Source organism: Harmonia axyridis, chromosome 2 (genome assembly GCF_914767665.1).
Source record: "Harmonia axyridis chromosome 2, icHarAxyr1.1, whole genome shotgun sequence".
Taxonomy (NCBI): Eukaryota; Metazoa; Arthropoda; class Insecta; order Coleoptera; family Coccinellidae; genus Harmonia; species Harmonia axyridis.
The window spans coordinates 19,474,888-19,495,327 of record NC_059502.1 but is presented as its reverse complement, the minus strand read 5'-3'; the positions used below and the strand labels follow the sequence as shown (position 1 = coordinate 19,495,327).

Here is a 20,440-nt window from a genome sequence, read left to right as displayed (position 1 = left end):
TTTGTTTTTGTGTTCTTGCTTTTTTTGGTTCAAAATATCTATCAATTAAGGATATATCAATTGAAAAAAAAAAAGGAAAAAATCAAAATTTGGTATCTAGTAGAAATCTCTATCAAGCTGTCTATTTTTATGCGCAGAACGTTTTCCATCGTTTCGAAGAATATAGTTGGACAATTTTAGACTGAAATTTCATGTGAATGATTAATGGAACATATACAGTAAGACCGTTCAGACGGAAAATTAAAATTTGGTTTCAGAGTCATCTGTGATGAATCGTGAAAAATCGTTTGTACAAAACTTTTTGTATATATGAATGTATTCCTCCTCAAAACCACTCAAATCTCACTTGCTTTTCATACCTTCGATGACTGACAAAATAGAAAAACTCTTCAAAAAGAGTAACATCTAGATCTAGCTATAGATTACAAAATAACGCTAACACTTGGACAAGTTTTAAAATGCGCTTAAGATAAAATTGATTACAGCCTTGAGCGTTTGTGGGGTACCTTGCTACTTTCGGAAATATATTTACGAAAAGAATCATTAGGATACGAACTCGCAGAATAGGCGAAGTACAAAACATTTTGTATATTTTTCCGTAGAATACGAATCTGCAATAAAAAACCAGGGGTTCCCATTTTACACCCCTGCCCCCAAAGGTGAAGAAAATGGAAGAGGTTGTAGCATAAGTGGACTTCCCTCTCAAAACCATCAACTTTTCATACGAAACATTTTTCCGTAAGATGTTTCCTTTTCGAGATTTTTAACTGATTCAACTTAAAAAAATCAGCCGGTAGATGTAGGTAGATTAATATCAGATTACTAAGCAGTTCATCTGGAGAGTTTTAAATCCAATGAATAAATTCTCGATATGAAATAATAGTCAAAACACTTCAAGCCTCTTCAATTTATGGCTCCCTCTAAAAAGTTTCTCCTATCGATGATATTATTGAAATTTATGCAACGAATGCGGTAATAACAGAACGTTAAATGTTGTTGAAATCAGGACACTGTTCAAACTCACCGACAACACTATTGCCGAATTCCTATTCTGAAGTTTGCTCTTTTGAATGCCCAATCGCACATAATTCATCCAGAGAGACATCTCGACCACTTTTTCTCGATTTTCACCCGAACCAAAAACGATCAAATCCTCTCGATTTTCCCGAAAAATCAAAGAACCGGCGATTCTCGCGTCTCCTAATAGACGATGCAGCAGCTCGACACTGTCGTTTAGCTTCACCGCGACACGGAACGATGAGTAACCTGAAATAGTTCGTGGAATATCTTCACGCTAGAAGATATATCGAAATTATTTCGGAATAAGGAAGTTAGTTTCTAATTTTACAATGAAACGTCGCCGTCGAAATTTATCGCACCAGTTGTATCACCGAACGATGACGGTGATGAGCTTCCAAACGAAATGGAAAGCGGGCCTAACGTCGGCGGTTTCGGTTTCAACAAATATAAGCGCAATTAGGAATTGAGCGGGCAGTCTTCCGCATTCGAGCGTTCGAACTTTCTGACAAGTATAGAGTTTCGTCATTAATATTATTGGAGTTTATAGAAACCCAATACGAAAAGTGGGCACATTCGAAGGGATAGTCCTATTTATAAACGGGAAAGGCGAAATCTGATGTCCGATCTGTGTGACACACTCGATGCTGAAATGTGCATTTATCCTTGGCGTAGAAATTTAAGGTGTTTATTGCAGATGTTCAAGATTCTTTGCTTTCGTGAAAATATGCATGTACCGGGTTTTTCACCATAATTTGACCCCCCCCTTCAACTTTGTTACAGAAAGAGGTACAAAAAAATGTTTTCTACAAAAGTTTCACGAAATCAACTAGTGTTTTTTAAAATGATTTAAAAAAATTAAATATATACAGAGTGGGTAACATATTGATTGCAACTTCATTTTTCCAAATGGAACACCCTGTATATTTTTCTATATTTGAGTATTTGACTAGCTCTCTTTCCCCTGATTTCGAATATTCAACATATTATGTTTGGCCTATCTCTCTTATTCTGAATAGCACAGAGTTTCAAATTTTAGAACCACCTAGCATGCTCAGTAATCAGTTTTCAAGTGGTAGGCTGCGATAACTCAAAATGCCCCTTTTTCAGTTATTTCGTTGGCAATGATATGACATACGTTTTTCACTATAAATCGGAATTCTATAATTTGGATGCAACTCCATATATTCTCTACTTGTAGCTTTCTTATTTTTTCTTCTTCACATAAAGAGAAAATATTTCAAATTTTTCCGCTTCTGTGTAGTGCATATATGATGAATATTTTCATCGTATATGCCCTATAATGTCCAACCAATGACTTGAGACCATGCTGAATATTAATTATTCTTCAGGGAAACAAATGTCCTTTTACCATTTCCTAATATTCAGTGACTTAAGACCTCTTGGAAAAGTAGTACCATATGGGATTCTTCAGAAGTGTCAAGTTAGCATTGAAATAATTGTTTTCAGTTCATACATCAACAGATTATCATTTGTTGTGATATTCAAGTGTCAAAAATAACTTTTACTTTAAATAATGCGAAAAAATGGTAATAATATATGAAGAATATTTTTGTATAAAATTGTTTGATCTTTCTCGACTTTCATATTTTCATTTTCTCTTATAACACTATTGGATATACCTGAAGATCTTTGAGAACCTGATGTATATTCCAAATTTTCCTGTTATAGACTGAAATAATTAGCTATTGCCTCGGAGGTGTTTGAAGTTCAAATATAAATTTTGAAACATTTTTTTTTATGTTTTTACGATTTTCATTTGAAAATTGGTTGAGAGGCATGCCAAGCCAATTTTAATTTACCATTGCTATTGAAGGAAGCTAGTTCCACTTGATTGAGTAAAGCAATTTTTTTCGGTTGAATTATGAATAAAATAATTAAAAAAATATTAAAGCGTTCAATTCTACAAAATTTGTCTACAATACAACTAATAGTCAGTGGATTAACTAAAGTATTAACAGGTACTGATTTTGATAAACTATTCATCAACCGAATCAATACTAGATAAACCAAAACCTGGGCGCCTAAGATTAAATCTGTTTGTGATGATCCTGACCTCCCATTCGGAAGAGTTCAAGTGCTTTAAATGTGCATAGATCTTCGCTACAGTTTATTTTCATAATTTACAAACCTGTTTTCAACAAACGGCTTATTTTTTTACACCCAATGAATTTAGTTACAAATCCAATCGTGGTAAAGTGCAGTCAATTCTTGTTACGAAACAAGGAGTAGACAAGATCATGGGAAAACACGTACAAGACATATTTCTCTGGCGATATAGCATGCTGCTGTCCTGCTTAAACCACTTATCGTCAAGTACAATATTTTCAAGCTGGAGGAGCTGATTCATTGATTCTTCCGAGCATCTCAACTGTGATACGTTTCGAAAAAATTGTTTTCTCATCATTCAATGCTTTTGAGCCCAAAATACGGCTATTTTGAGCGTTACCAAAATCATCTTGGTGAAACGAGAGTAATCTTTTCAATGGATTTGTTCGCACTTCTAGTCTTCGAGGATCCAAAAGTTTATTATCGGAAATAATATATCATTCAACCTCAGTTCGAAATGAATGCATGGTCAGGGTGAACCGAAACCATGCAGCAATAAATTACTCCTTGATTAGTTTGATTTATTCCTGCACGTGGGAATATCTGAGAATTTACATAAACTTGGAAACTGAGAAGTACATATTATCGAAACAAACAAATTGCAAGAAGTGATGTCATGGCCATGCTATGTTTGAGTTTTCCTATCTTATGTGGATTTGGGAACGGTGCCATCATTTATGATGAATCGAGAGCAAGCGATATTGGTACAGATACCATATGCGAAACTTTCCATCTATAAAGTTACAGAAAAGATTGAAAATTGAAATCAATAGGTCCTAATCAAAAGGCTGAGACCTGAATACCCAAACTTATAATATAACAAACTGTGGACGTAAACGCCCACAAAGCATTGGAACTAATTACAGAAGATTAGTTGATCTTTTTGACACCACAACCGACCAGAGAATTTTTTAGCTGAAACAGGATATTTCAGAGGTAGTTATAATTGTTTTTATCTACTCCTATTGAATTATTTCCATTATTCAACTGCTTTTGAGCAATTAATAGTATCTATTAACAAACATCGTGAGTTATAATAACTCACTACTATAACTCACTATAATAAATCGGAAAATATGGATCTGTGCTTCTATACTTCTTTGTTTCTATTCGATTGGCCGAAAGGGAACATTCCATTATTGTTATTGAGGGGAGGAATGTCCGAGGGAATGTCACTTCAATAATTTTGACGTTTTCAAATTAATTTAGTATCTAATTACTCTGAATGTTTTGCTGAAAACGATTAATTTAGATAGTGAAGATGAAATATTATATAGGTATACATTTTCAAAAGACAAACAGCTAATGTTACCATACAGAATTACTTGCCCGAAAAAAATATAAAGGAGTTTGTAGCAGTAAGGTCATTAAGTCGTCATTTACAGGGAATGTTTTTTGGTATATTTTAATGCATTTTTATAGGCAACTATTGAGGTTTTTCAATATAGTTCTATGACTGTACACTATACTGGATTCGAGCTAGCCGAAGCTAGTTCGATTGTGATTGGTGACACTATGTTTCCATCTCTCTTGTAGTCGGGATCGAGCACATATGTTTATTTCACATTCCTTCTGTCTATATTCTAAGTCTGTATTTTTTTCTTAGTATTTATTGATATAGTCGTAGATAAAGTATAGTATTCAACTTGCGGTAATGGTCATAACTCACTTGATGAATTACAGCACGAGCCGCAGGCGAGTGCTGCAAACTTCATCTGCGTGAGTTATGACCTACATTACCGCTCGTTGAATAATATACTATTTCTGACGATTTTAATTGTTTCTCATTGGAAATAAAACACCAAAAAATTATCCACAACGAAAACGGGGCTGACCAATATATGAACATTTCAATAACATCAATATGAGAGAAAAGGCACCAATCGTTCATAGTATCTGGTTCACCCACCTAATGGAGAAATGCCATATCTGAACAAGAACAATCAAGTCAGAGTAATCAAAAGTCGAGTGACCATTAATGACCTGAAAACCTTTGAAGATACTTACAGCGCTTACTTTTTGTTTACATATTCGATTTCATTTATGATGGACTCAAAATTCAATTCATGTAAGAAAGACAAACAATATTTGAACTAATTCATCTACGAAAATAATTTCCACGATTTTCGGCGAGATATTATGATTTGAAAACAACTAACTTGTCAACGTATTAGAACTTTACTTCTACTCTGATCTCATAGTAATAAACGTAGATAGAGGGAGCATACGTCATTTTCAGTGAGCAAATTTTGTCCCCAACATAAATATCAAATTTGACATGAAGCTCGCGGAGATGAAAACATATCAATGATACAATATTTCACTCAATTCGCGAGTTTCTCCATAAAGAACGCACTTATGCCCCATAGTGAATCAACTTTCATATTAACTCGAAGTATATTGAAATAAACAACTAAATATATCAGAAATTAAAAAAAAAAAAACTTCAAGTGCGCCAAACGATGTAAAACAGCCGAGGACACTAGGAGAGCAAAAGTTGCCAAACCTTGGAGTTCAGCAGGTAGATACAGAAAATAATTAATATTCTGCTTATTATAAATTCGACAATCAAGAAAAATATCGGATTCCGAGTATTCAAATTTACATATTTAATCAGGAATCACTCAAATAAATATATTTTATTCAATATAATATACATCCATAACGATATAGTAAAATTGTGGATTTGAAAATATATCACAATCCGACAACGTAATTTAACCATGTTGGGGACATGTTAAAATTGCGTATACTTCCTCTACCTATGTTCATTACTTTATGACTCTGATCAATAATAAATTAAGGTCTGATAAACACACTAATAGACAACTTACCGCATCTGATTGATCCGGCGAACTAGGGGGCTCCTTTCCTTCGTTTCTATCGGTGTTGCTATCATCAGTTTTCTCTCTGAAAAGAATGACGGCGTCTTTGAGTGTGTAAAACCATATAATATTGCAGATTTGGTTTCTTTGAGAAACCTTACGCGAACACAACAGTTATTGATATGCGATTTGAGTTCTTTGTTTAATCATACAAATTCATGTTGAAAGGAAACAGTAGCGAACAATGGGAAATCGTTATATTGAATGCTAGGCGCAGCCAAAAATGGAAGACGTATTGAGTTATTTAATTATGAATTGGAGCCGGGGAATATACAGGTTGATGCATCATAATGTAAAAATTTTCCTTCTAATTATAAGGTTTTTCGAGAAAAGATTTTTCAACCCTTATTGAATTGTCACAGTTTACATTTTGGAAAAAAAAGAATAAAAAAATTAAATAAAATAGAGATATTTTTTCGGAAACGAAAAGATTTATTTAGAATTCGAATCAATCTTCGTCGTATTGTAGACAGATTTAAATGTGAGTTTTCTTTACCCGGTAAAAGAGTACACCAGTACGACAAAGAAATGTACGCACATAAAAGAATATTGATTTGGTAGCAGCAAGAGTTGAAGAAATTCCAAATTTATCGGTTCATAAATATTTTACTTCGTTCTCGAGTTACAGGGCGTCTCTGAAAAATTACTATTTCAAATATGTATATCGCTATACCTTGGTTTTTGTTTGAGGTAATATTCGAAAAAAATAGGCACAAAATGAATTGAATCTCGAAATAAATGAAAAGTATTTAAGCATAAGATGCAAATGCAAAAAATTTTGTTGAGAAATATAGGGTGTCCCATTCAAAAAATATAAACTTTCTTTATCTCTAAAACGGTAATTATTTTCTATGATCTGTTATGGGTATCATATAAACCAAAAAAATTATTAGAATTTTTCGAATATCTCGAGCAGAAACCAAGATACAGCGAAATAATTGAAACAGTAATTTTTCAGAAACGCCCTGTAACTCGAGAAGCAAGCAAGATATTTACGATGATTTCTGACATCTTAATATGTATCTCGAAAATAGAGATCGGGTGACCTTGAAGTCTTATAGTTCTCGAGATGCTCTCAGTGAGCATCGAATTTGGGACACCCTGTAATCCATTATTAAACAATTAGGAATACGGTATAGGTAACCTATAAATTCGAAACAAATAAATTCGAAATTATGAATTATGAATATTATGTGAATCTAACAAGCATACATCAGTAGAACGTTTGGCGCCTCGTGGAAATGACTTGAAATAAGCAATATAATTTCAAATTTATGGTTGCAGCAGATGATTTTTGGGCGATCATCCAGCATGGGTGGAACTAGGCCACCTTAGTAAAATAACAAAGTAGTTAAACATGAATTTTCTGCGAAATCCAAACATTTATAATCTAATTTAATCACTATTACATTGTTAGTACACACTATAACATATACTATAATATTCCCAAGGTAACACATCTATGAAATTCAGTTAATTTGACTCCAAAATCTTTACGTTGCTACCATAATGTTGACCAATTTTTCATTTCATATTTGAGAAATTCAAATCATTTCCTGTTCAAATTTAGAATTCGAGTAATAACGTAGTCATATTCTGGCTCAATACAGAATGACGTTTTCAAGGTAAATGCTGTTTGTTTCTTCAATTATAAACGACACAAGATGTTTGTATTTCTTTAATCACCCAAACCATTTCTGGCCAAATAATATATGTCGCAATTGAATGAAAATTATTTTATATCCACTTTTTGATTACATAAAAAACCAAAAATCTGAAGAAGGTACTGTATAGGGAAAAATCATTATTTATATAATTAAAAAGTGGAAATTGAAGAAATGTCATTTCTAATGAATTTCCATCAAGTTGAGACCGAATCAATCCAAAATAATATAAGTTACGAAAAGTAACTAGAATGGAAAAAAATTATAACGCATGTTCAATAGACTTGCATTTTTAGCGCTAATAAAAATAGTTAAAATGCAGTATTATAATAATGAAATACCTAGGCATTTATTTAATCAAATATACTTTGATTACAGATAAATATATAGATGAGGTTTGAAGGTTTATGGTCACTTTGGAGACGAAAAAAAAATTTTAGTCCATTCTGAACAACTTTGGATTTGTCTGTATGTCGGCCTGTGTGTCCGCAAATTATTGTAACAGTCTAACTTCTACAATTCTCATTCGATTCTGATGAATTTGGTTTGAATTTCCAGTTGGGGTCGTAGATGGTTCCAAACTTCAAAGTAATAAACATAGATGGAGGGAGTATACGTCATTTCCATTTTCCGCAGCATTTGCTAACAAAATAACAATTTTAGTTGGAAAAGAATCAGAAGACATATCAGAATAACCTGTGATACGATATTCAATAACTCATGGAACAACCTGATGATCAATAGATTTAATTCAATATGAAATATGATATATACATAATATCATTATGCTTTTGAAAATATGTTACAATCTTATAATGACAAGATAAAGATGAGCACTCAAAAAATGCTTGTCCTTGTGCTACATCTATCTATGTTTATTACTGTATATTTATTTAGCTCTTCCGGACATATAAATATTGCGCAGGCACAATCTCATATTCTATTGGACAAATTTTAATTCAATTTTATATGGTAATTTGGTTTGGGTCATTAATGCTTCGGGAAATCCAGATAACGAAAAAAGATGAAGCAGTACAGCACCCTTTTTGACAGCCTAACATGACCTACCAAAATCATAAATGAAAAAAGATGTTCATCCATAGGATAAATGTTGAAGCAACAAATTTGTATAGAACTCATCGCAAGAAAGCAGAAAATTTCCTAGTATAATTTAATCCACATAACGTTTTTACACTTGAAATTGATCTGACTCCTTATCTTATAATCAAAAAATTAGTTAGACATGTTATCAAGTCCTTGAGGTTCAAATGATTTCCTCATAGTTTCTAGACGACCTTTTGTTCAATAGTTGGATTAGACATATTTTTAACACTTCTGGGATGGTTAAAAATTTTGTTTCATAAACATTATTGAAAAAAAATATATAAAAAAATCGTTACAACTCACCCACTAGCTGTTTCTTCAGAACCAGTAGAGGTCATAGAAGCACAATCTTGAATTCTCTGGGCCCATTTACTTTTCACTTCCTGTTGAGCTCGTTCTTTGAGAGCTTGTACCCTTTGTCTCTCCTGTTCAATCACTTGGGAGCCTGTAATTCAGACGGAAGAGTGAAACTTTTCTATAACTTGTAAAAATCTAATCTAATATTTGCCATTGGTCTGAATTGAGATGAGATCTCTATTGATTTATTTGGATACTGATAAGATAAATCTTTCGAATTTGATTACAACTGATAAGAGTACAATTCTTTGGTTTCGTTGTGAAAAAATATGTATGAATTCTATAAACTAATGAATTTGTGAAAAGAAACATTATTATTATATGAACTAAGTGAGTAATACCTTGTTGACACAGATGAAGGTGTCGGTTTCTTTCGATTTCTTTCAAGGATTCGATGGTTTTTCTATTCAACGATGCAATATCCATTGGTGAATCGGAGGTAACCTTACTTATTCGATCAATATCGTCTTGACTGGGAAATTTTTTTTCTAGAAATAAAGATCACAGATTATGTTTTTATAGTACATTTTAAAGAAAATATAAACTGAGGCCTATCATTTTATTATATTTCCAGGGAGATTAGATCTTCAAGAAATGCTCACAAAATATTCATTAGAATTCACAGAAGAAAACTTTATGAATAAAATATCTAGAATTAGAATATGTTCTTATAGCGGATATTATAATTCAATCTTGAAAGCTTCAATACCAGAATTAAACTTGAATATACTAGTGACCACATCTAAATATCTTTACCCTTAAAGATATACTTCTTGTAGTAATCTGAAATTTGTATTTGTTTGCATCAAATTTGTATGTTATCTTCTTTGAAGTATATCATAATATCTAGGTAAACATAATGGTGAATGAGTATTCTTATTCTATATTTAAATGTTGAAATCTACAATAATGATATTTTCTCTTACCAATGCCAGGTTCCAGAATCATCTTGTCCTGCATCAACTTGTCATTGAATGAATGTGACATGAGAAAACCATGTTCTGATGGTATGGTTGAATTACTAACAATTATAGAACAACTCAAATCTTTCATCATATTGAAATCATGTTGAAACAGATCTCTAGACTTATCACTATCCGTGTCACTTGTCATTTCATGTTCAGATTCTTGATCAGAGAATTCCGCTAATTTTGCATCAACATCCTTGAGTCTATTTCTCACCTCTTCTAACCTAACTAAACAATTTATTTTTTGGCTTTCCAAAGATTTGTACTCCTTATTATTAGCACTAGCGGCGTCTAAACTCTGTTGACCCAAGTCGTTAATTTGTTTTTGTAAATTTTCAATACGATGACTTAAATCTAGAATTTCTCTTTGTATTTCTTCTCTAGTAGCTAACCAATTTGCCTCTTCTTCTAAATGATGAAATTCTAAATCTTCAAAAGATTTCCTTTCACTATCCAATATTTCTTGACATTTGAGATAGTTTTCAAATACTATTTCATACTCCTCTGTAGTTTTGTCAGTAGAAGCTAGTTTCTTTTCTACTTCTGCCATTTTTTCTTGAGCTGCGTTCAAACGGTCTTGGCAAGTTTTCTCATTTTCCGTTTGTTGATTTTGAGCTTCTTGCATAATACATTCGATTTTTTGAGCTTGTTTTATTAGTTTTTCTTTCTTTGTTTTGAGATTCTCCAGATCCAAAATTTTCGCTTTATGTTCTCCTGATAAAAGCGCTCTTTCCATGTCCATCTGTAAAAATTTTATATTATATTGAACAATCACTAATGATCCATCAGAAACTGAGAAACAATAGAATAACAAAAAATCCCTCTTGGTTGGTGCATTACAGTAAATGACTCACCTCTATATGTAATTCTTCTTCTTGTATTTCTATTTCCGAAATAAGCGTTTTAAAATTTCCCACTGCATCCAAAAGTTTTTTCTTTTGTGTTTTTAAACTTTGATATCTTGATCTATTTGATTTATTTGTGCGATTAGAATTATTCAAGCTGTTTGTACTATTACAATTATTGTTAACTTTAGTGTCAGTAGTGTCTTGCACTAAGTCAACATCGTCTAAAGGTAAAATAAATTTGGTCGGTGTCGGCTTCCTTGTGTTGTTGTCAATACTGTTATCCTCTATTGTGTCTTTAGTCCTATTTAAATTTTCTAATAAATATTGTTCCTTCTCTAGAATTGTGAATTTGTTTTCGATTATGTTTGTTGTGTCTTTTTGTGAGCTAAAATTCAAAAAATAAAAAAAATCATCTTTGTATCAAATTGCAGCTTAATTTATTTTTATTCAATTTACACGGTTTTACTCACCTGTCTTTTCCAGCAGTAACAAATGTCTTTATTCGAGTCCTGGGTGAATTGGGATAATGACTTGTAGGAGTAGATTGATACTTAATATTCTCGTAATTATTGAAATCATTCTTTCGTTCACCACTCGATATTTCAGGAGGGGTGAAGTCTATGTTTTCATAATTGGATGTTATTGTTTTTCGAGGCAATGGGAAATTTAAGGGTGTGTTCTCGTATGCGTGTTGACTAGATTTTTGAAAATCAAATATTCCGGGCGATGAAGGTGGGGTGCTATAGGGTGATCCAAAGGGACCTTGAGAAATTTGTTGACGCTTATCTCTTGGCAGTGATCCATTAGTTTTTATCCTGAAATATTAGAGGTTTTTTCAGTTATGATCACATAATGTTTGGAGTTGGGTCATATTCTTATAGAACAAAATAGGTGTTCTTCTCATGAAAAAATTTTGTTCGAAAATATAAGTTACCAAAGCCTACACAAAACACAACTGGTGTTCCGAAGCTTCAAGCTTCTAAGAGGTCGCACTAGGAGTCGGTATAGAAAACATTGAACAACGACAATAATTGAAAACGAAAATATTATCTATAAATTTATATTGTATACATAGTAAGGAATTATATAAATAAATTTTAAGGGTAATACTTGCAAATAATATATTTTGAAATGTTAGGAACAATTTTCCATGTATGTAATACAAACAAAATTTATAGGTACAGACTAAATTTTTCATTATTTCTGATGGTCAAATTGAAAATAATGAACCAAAATAAAGCTGCTGAACTAATATTATTCAATTCATCATATAGATTTCATTTATGAGCATTGATTTCATTATCAATATCTAAATTTATCATTTGAATACAAACATACACACCTATTGGGAGTAACTGGCTTATTTTTATCATTTTGTGATTGCTTCTCATATTCTGCACACATATTCAGAATTTCCTCAAGTCTGGCTTGTTCTGCTTTTTCAAGTTCCTGTTCTTTTATTCTATCCTGTTGAGCCTGAAAGAGAATATTAAAGTGACAAAATATTTATGACATTCTGTTATATATTTTCAACACTTCCATTTTCCACCAACAAATGATCTATTCTGAACATGTTATAATCAAACATTTGTCCAGCTATTGATAAATATTATCTGATGAAGATAACAGATAACTCTACTCACAACTATAACTCAACAAGAGTGTATTGAAATTGGGAAAGGATTGTGTCAAACCACACCAATCCAAGAATATATGAAATGGTTATCCATTTTGGTTGAATAATTTTGATTATAAACACTTTTTGAATTTTCATAAATGCCAAACAAAAAACCGATAGATCTTTTTTATCACTGTTAGTATTGAGTATTTATTCAATAAATGGCTAACATGAAATCAAGAACTTCACGAGATGATTCATTATTTCCTTGTCTCCCATGCAATATATCTATACTATTACAAACATTTTGGATATAAATTATGGTGCTTCTTCGTAATTCTGAAGATTTATTAATGAAAAAATTATATTCGAACTCTTTCACTGTACCTTAGGTTTCTGAAGTAGATATGTAATTATGATTATCATATTTAAAAAAAGTATTCAAAGATTTATAAATCCTAAACTATAAGGACTATGTGATCTCAATTTGCTTAGGTTCAGACATATTTTCTTTTTTTTTTTTATTTGAATTCTGGATTTTTTGATTGATAATTTTTACAAAAATTGATCGCCAAATTTATTTACTTTTAAATTAATAAAATTACAATTTTATCCTAAAAAAAAACAAGATTTATCAATAACACTGGTAATTTAAGTTGTCCAAATGGATATAAGTAATCATTACCTGATTTCTCTTGATTTCTGCCTCCTTCTTCCTTTCATGCAATTCTTCTGTGTTGTCATATATACTTCCATTTATCAGCTGATCCAGAGAGTTACTCCGCCTATGTATCGCCTTCAAATTTTTATGTACCGGACTTGGCGTTACACTTCTGTTGTAAGGACCTGGATTTCTATCATATCCTGGAGATGGTATTATAACTTTTTGGGAGTTGATATTTTTGCTGCCACTAGAAGTTTTGTTTATGTTTTCGCTGCCTTCATCTATATTAATATTTTGTGGTTTGATGCCGTTTTCGTATATGATCACTCTGTGGAAAGTATTAAATGAAAATAAGTGAAGAAGATGAATACTTGAAAAGAAAAATATTTTATTCAGAGAAATATATCAAATATCATCTTTTCGGGGTAATTGAAAAATAAGAAAGATTCCAAAAACCAAATTGGGCAGAAGAACAAGAATTGTAGTGGAACATTTTAGGATGATTTATGTTTTGAAATTCTTAGCAACAAAATATCGAAAACATCTGGGGAGGCCCATAATAGGATCTGTGGTGAATTTTTCAGGTTTGGAATATTTTCCAGATTATCAAGATATTAGCAGTATTCCAGAAAAAATTTCGAATTTTACACTAAATATCTCAGCAGATATACATGTATGTCCTTTCTTAAATTAAAATCCTTGAATATTGTTCTAAAAATCATAGATCGTGTTCATGAGCTAGGAGGTTTAATGCGGTAAAACAAACAATTTTTGTAGCGAATTTCTGGAAGTTGAACGTTTTTTTTTAATTTTTGTATTCTACATATTGATTTTTTCCTCAAACTATTGGAAATAATGAATCAAAATTGACAGTTTCATTAAAAAATGTAAAATTTTCTCACCAATTAATTTCCTTTGCTTTAATTTAACAAATTCTCGGAAACTAAGTATGCAATATTGAACATCAAAAATAGACTGAATTTTCACCTTTTTATAGTCAAAACACAACCCATCACATCTCACCTTCATTCAATAAATCGATTATGGCTCGTTGACACGGTGCGAGCTCGAACGCGTGAAACCACGTGCGTGAAGAGCATTCGTGACTCGCATCTCGAAAGAACATTCGTGAAATTGGTTGACACGATTCGAGCTTTCAGTTGCAAGAATGAATTCGGTACTACAAGGTGTGTGTGTTGTTAGTGAAATTTTGGCTGTAATAATAGCCAATAATGTGAACGTATATTTTTTATTTTATTTTTACAATCGTTCACTGTAAAATTCGGGATTTTCATCTCTTCCACGATATTCTCTAAAGCCTGCTGACGTTTGTCGCGATTTTTGTACTCCGGAGAGTTTGTTTGCCACAAACAAGAATGAGTTTCATATAAATGAATAAAGTTTGACATTTGTTGTTCACTCCACTTTGCCATAATTTAAAAAAAACACTGTTTAATTTAGCAATCAACAACGTTCTACCACGAATCTCGAACGCCAACTAATAAACCTGCATAATACCCGTTCGAGCACGCACGTGGTGACACTGACCACGCGCGTGGTTGGTATACACGGTTCGAGCTCGAATGCGAATACGATTCGAGGCCTTCACGCACGTGGTTTCTCGCACCGTGTCAACGAGCCATTAGTCCATGTAGATGTAGCGTATCGGTTTGAACTGATTCGATTATCTCCACTTTATTTCCATATCTCATATCCTTTCAGACTATTTACTGATCCGAAACACGTTTCAGCGATGACTGATTTAATTATTGGGCACCTCAATAATGACACAAATTAAAATTATTTGTCATTTTGGCTGTTATAATAACACATTGACTTTTTCAGGTAAGATCTTTAGGTTACATTCAGGAGTTAGTTGGTAAACATGGAGCGCTATACGATAGGGCAAGGCCGCCATAACTGGTGTATTTGGGGCGCCAAAATACGCCATAATTGGTGTAATTGGGGCGCCAAAATAACAACAATAACATAGTGTTACATAGATGTTACGTAAATATCACTAACAATTCAATTTTTTTCAGTAACTGATGTGGCTATTTTCTGGTAGATGTTTATGTTTACATTATCTGTGAAGCCCAGAGTGCTAGTGCTTTATATGTGTTTTTTGGATGTAACAAGAGGTTATGCCTAGAGGTATTTTCAATAATAGAGGAAAATGGAACCTGGTTCAGAGAACGTATTTCTTTTCTATGTATGTAACGGGTGTTTTTTCGAGGTATATAACTTTAAGTTAGCATTACAGTTCAAGATGGCGACCGATTTAACAGCTGTCAAGTGATTTATTCTCAGTTTGGTTTGGCAATTCATTATGGATAAAACTTACGCCTGAACAACGCTTGCAAATAGTGCAATTTTATTTCGAAAATAATGGTTCTGTGCGGAATACGTATCGCGCACTATGTCCATTTCATTTTGTTTAGCGATGAAACGCACTTCTGGTTGAATGGCTACGTCAACAAGTGGAGTGAAGCTAATCCTCAAGTGTATGTCGAAACACCGTTACATCCAGAAAAACTGACTGTTTGGTGCGCTTTATGGGCTGGTGGAATCATTGGTCTGTTCTTCTCCAAAAACGATGATGGCCAGAACGTTACAGTACCTGGTGATCGGTATAGAGCCATGATTACTAACTTTTTCATTCCTGAATTGAACAACCATGATGTCCAGGAGCTGTGGTTCCAACAAGACGGCGCAACATGTCACACAGCTCGTGCCACAATCGATTTATTGAAAGACACGTTTGGTGACCGCCTAATTTCACGTTTTGGGCCTGTGAATTGGCCTCCAAGATCTTGTGATTTAACTTTCTGTGGGGCTATGTAAAGTCATTGGTCTATGCGGATAAGCCACAAACCCTTGACCTTTTGGAAGACAACATTCGCCGTGTTATTGCCGATATCCGGTATACGGCCACAAATGTTGGAAAACGTCATTGAAAACTGGACGTCCACATTGGACTACATCCGAGCCAGCAGTGGAGGTCATATGCCAGAAATCATATTTAAAATGTAATGCCACAAGATTATCTTGCGGATAAATAAAATTCATGTCAATCGAATAATCCATCTATGTTTTATTGTAATTTAAAGTTCTATAGCTCTAAAAAAAAAACACCCTTTATGGTGTATGGTTGAAATCGATTAAAAAATTCGTATGAAAAATTCACAATTTTGGCTTATTCGAACATAAGAGTTACTGTTGAAAATAGTGACGTCAGGATGAAATGGAAGCACATTTTAGAGATAGGTTCAATCTTCTTTTGCTTCCGAATCTGCCTAAGGTAGTAGAATCATTGTGTTTGGGATGAAAACATTTTTTGGGCTCTGATTTAGAAATTTATACTCGCAAAATGCATTTAGGGCTATCCTGAATAACGTTTATTTCGTGTCTGTCTGTCGGTGTGTGTCCGCACATCCTTGTATTAGCTTTTAAATTGACGTAACTGTGTGCTTGAGGCATTAACCCAATCGTGCTACTTCAGACTAGCAGAGTCACCAAGCTCCGCTATGGAGATGGAAGGTGCATTTGGGTGAGATCATTGAATGCCAATGCTCGTTGAGTAAGGGCAAACATGAAATTGTTGAAGATATTCTATATAGTAATCCATATTTTTGAGACAGCTCAGTCAATATGATAGATATAAGTAATCAATATTTTTTAGAATCGTCAAGTTAAAATAAAACGATAAGAAAAGCTAATTTAGCGGTTTTATTAAAAAAAAAAATCTTACATTGGTCCTTCGAGCCGGATCTGTACCAGCGATTTATGAATCTTTACATCTTTTTATATCTTGCGTTCTATTTGTCCGATGTTGAAGAAAATTGAAATGGATGCATGGGTCTGGCAGTAAGAAGATTATTGCAAATTTTATTCGGGTATACGATACGTCTTGATCATTGGAAACCATAAAAACAGGGAATCTCAATATTTCACTTTCTTCTCGTTTGATTTTGAAGAAATTTGGGCACGACTACGCGTGATTGAACTTTAATATTTCATAAGGATTTTAGATTTTTTGATCACACAGTGCGTTGCGTTTGTGTAAATAGGGTTATTTGAAGTTATTGCCAACAAGTCTGCGACCATCCAAACATTATAAGCCGACTCACATGATACATCAAGGGAATACCGACACATGTAAACAACATCGTTATTGAAAATTTTCATAAAAAATGTATTCATGTGCTAGCAAGCCCTTGAAGGCTATTTGCCAGATGTGTTGTTCCATATGTTATTCCCAAATGCTTTCTGCGGTTCAAAATATTCTTCAAATGAATCAAATACGGCATAAATGGTTTTCCAACATCGTTGCCAGGTTGTGGATTTTTTAGAAGTTTTATCATGAAATCAACATAAACAATTGGTTGTCAAAATGTAATCACGCTTTGAATTTTCTGTTCGAATTTGAAGAAATAAACTATGGATCAATGTTAATCAAAGAAATAAAACACTTTACTATACGTTTCACAAGTTTAAATATATAATTTGTCGTGGTCATACATGTTTCGGGTGTTACCCCATTCTCAAAACCAAATATAAAATACAAACAAGTACTTATAAAATAAAGTAACATATATTGTTGAACCCAGAAACAGACAAAAATCTAATTGATCGTTTTAAATTGAAAGATTTTGTTTTTGAGCTGAAGATATAATAATAAACATTATTTAATACTTTATATCCAGAAACTCAAAGAGGTCTAAACGTTTAACTTTATCACTTTGTTTTAAAATGATTGAAAGTGTTACAGTGAATGGAAAAAAATTTTTTGACTGTTTAAATTTCTTGGATGTTCAGGTAAAAATAATAAATGAACTTCTTGTATTTGATGTATGTATACATATATAGAAAACGCACTTTTACTGATGTTTTGATCCATAACAGTTGTTCATACCCTAATACATAAACTGATTCCAATTCCATTGTCAGGAATTAACTTTGAAAAAGAAGTTCGAATCCTAAAAGCATTAGCCAAGAACAATGGCTACTCTTCTGACATAAACAGATTAACAGAAGTCAACATAATAGATTGTCTTTGATCTTTAGTCTATCCTCCTCAATTTGAAAATCAAATGAAGAAATCAATTCTCATCACTTTATAGATTTTAATGATACAACAATTTTACACAAAGGAGATAAAGGTAAACATTTAGAACTCATGGAGTTTTTGGAAATATATTCAGCTCTGAAAACGAAATATTTCAACAACTATAAACGATCAATTAGTTTTCCGACTTCAACATATGTTACTTAGTAATTTATATATACTTGTGTGTATTTTATATTCAGTTCTGAGAATGGGATGAAACCCGAAACATGCAAGTCAACGACAAATCATATGATTTGTCGTTGTATATTTTTATAAAAATTGTGGAACGTATAGTCAAGTGTTTGATTTCTTTTATTAATATGAAATTATGGGTTGTGAAAATAATCTAGGAACTGGCACAAGGAATCGATAGTTCACAATCATACAGATAACAGAAAAAGGGTGATATAATGAGAACGATAGAGCACTAATGATATGCAATTTCATCGCCAAAAAAAACTTAATCAATATGATTGTGAACTTTGAAGAGCAAATGCCAGTAAGGGTGGTAAAAATTGAAAATTCCTATTGGCGGCAAATGCATAAATCCGCCTCTACCACTCAATACAATAAACTCAAACAATTTCCGGCTTCATATAAACAAAACTTTTCTACGAAACATTCAAACCCGTCGACATACCACCTGTTGCTCACTCATCTCACCTGTTATTGATATTCTTCGCGTCGTTCAGCTCCACATTAACATACTGCGGTGACTTCTTCCCGAACAACGGCCAATCCCTAACTTTGACCTTCTGTTTTTCGTTATTATGATTCAGTTCGGAATAATTCAAGGCACTCTGCGGTAGGTTTTTGGCCAGGTTGTGCAGGTCTGGCGGAGACTTTCCGAGCACGTCCTTTGCCGGGGTGTTCACGGTGACCGCGCTGGAGGTGAACACCTTCGGCGATATGGACTTCTTCAGGTTCTGAGCTGCCAGATACTCGAACTTCGACACCTTGGTCATGATGCTAGAGGGTATTTCTTCGCTGCCACTGTCGGAGTAAGACTCTCTGGGACTCTTCTTGGGCACTGCCGGGGGTTTCTTGAGGAACTTGACGGTCTGGATTTGGCTCTCCTGTTCGAAGCTTATGGACGGCATTGAGATTCGTGGGTTTGGTAGTACCGATTTCATCAGTTTTGCTTCGGCGGGATGGTTGAACCTCATGTAGTTCGACCTTCCTATCGTTAGCATAGCACCTGCAAGAATATGGTGTGTTATGTCTTCTAGCGATATGATTTTGAAGGAATTATTCATTGAATAAAGGAAGCTACGCATGATTTATTCGTTTTGATTTCCGGATTCAAAATTCTCACTCATTAAATGCATTTTAGAAAGTTCTGAAGAGGGATTACCACCACGTGGCTTTCCGCGTCAAACATTAGGTACCCATTAATTTCCTCTCTGGCGCTCCTACGAAGACCAAACTTTGTACGGTTTACTATGTTGTAGATTCACTTCATCCTGTATCTCTTTATGGAGCAAAAAATCAGAAGGAAAAATTATAGTTTTATCTCTTTTGTAATGATTTTTTGAAATTTTTTTTCATGAATATTTCAAAAATACATATATCATTGCTTTGTACCGGGTTTTTCACCATAATTTGCCCCCCCCTCCCTTAACTTTGTTACTGAAAGAGGTACAAAAAATGTTTTCTACAAAACTTTCACGAAATCGACTAGTGTTTTGTAAAATGATTTCAAAAAATGAAATATATACAGAGTGGGCAACATATTGATTGCAACTTCATTTTTTCAAATGGAACACCCTGTATATTTTTCTTTATTTGACTAGCTCTTTTTCCCTGATTTCGAATATATAACATATGCTTGGCCTATCTCTCTTATTCTAAGTACCACAGAGTTTCAAATTTTAAAAACCACCTTGCAAGCTGAGTAATCAGTTTTCAAGTGGAAGGCTGCGATAATTCAAAATGGCCTTTTTTGAGTTATCTCGTTGGCAACGATTAAAGAAATATTCATCGAATATGCACTTGAATTTGAAATATTTTCACTTTATGCGAAGAAAAATAAAAATAAGAAAACTACAAGGAGAGAATATATGGAGTTGCATCCA

General features: G+C 33.1%; 1 protein-coding gene across 3 annotated transcripts in view; it reads right to left on the bottom strand.

Annotated features, from left to right (window-relative positions):
• Positions 1-20,440, bottom strand: part of LOC123672098 (pleckstrin homology-like domain family B member 1) — a 71,083-nt gene that overhangs the window by 5,057 nt on the left and 45,586 nt on the right. For all 3 annotated transcript variants that reach the window (XM_045606082.1, XM_045606084.1, XM_045606083.1), the window contains 9 exons: positions 19,029-19,563; positions 13,277-13,583; positions 12,316-12,449; positions 11,444-11,788; positions 10,980-11,358; positions 10,084-10,867; positions 9,499-9,645; positions 9,104-9,245; positions 5,982-6,057 (listed from right to left, as the gene is read on the bottom strand). In XM_045606082.1, coding sequence (XP_045462038.1) covers positions 5,982-6,057; positions 9,104-9,245; positions 9,499-9,645; positions 10,084-10,867; positions 10,980-11,358; positions 11,444-11,788; positions 12,316-12,449; positions 13,277-13,583; positions 19,029-19,563 — 2,849 coding nt within the window. The remainder of the gene's footprint in view (positions 1-5,981; positions 6,058-9,103; positions 9,246-9,498; positions 9,646-10,083; positions 10,868-10,979; positions 11,359-11,443; positions 11,789-12,315; positions 12,450-13,276; positions 13,584-19,028; positions 19,564-20,440) is intronic.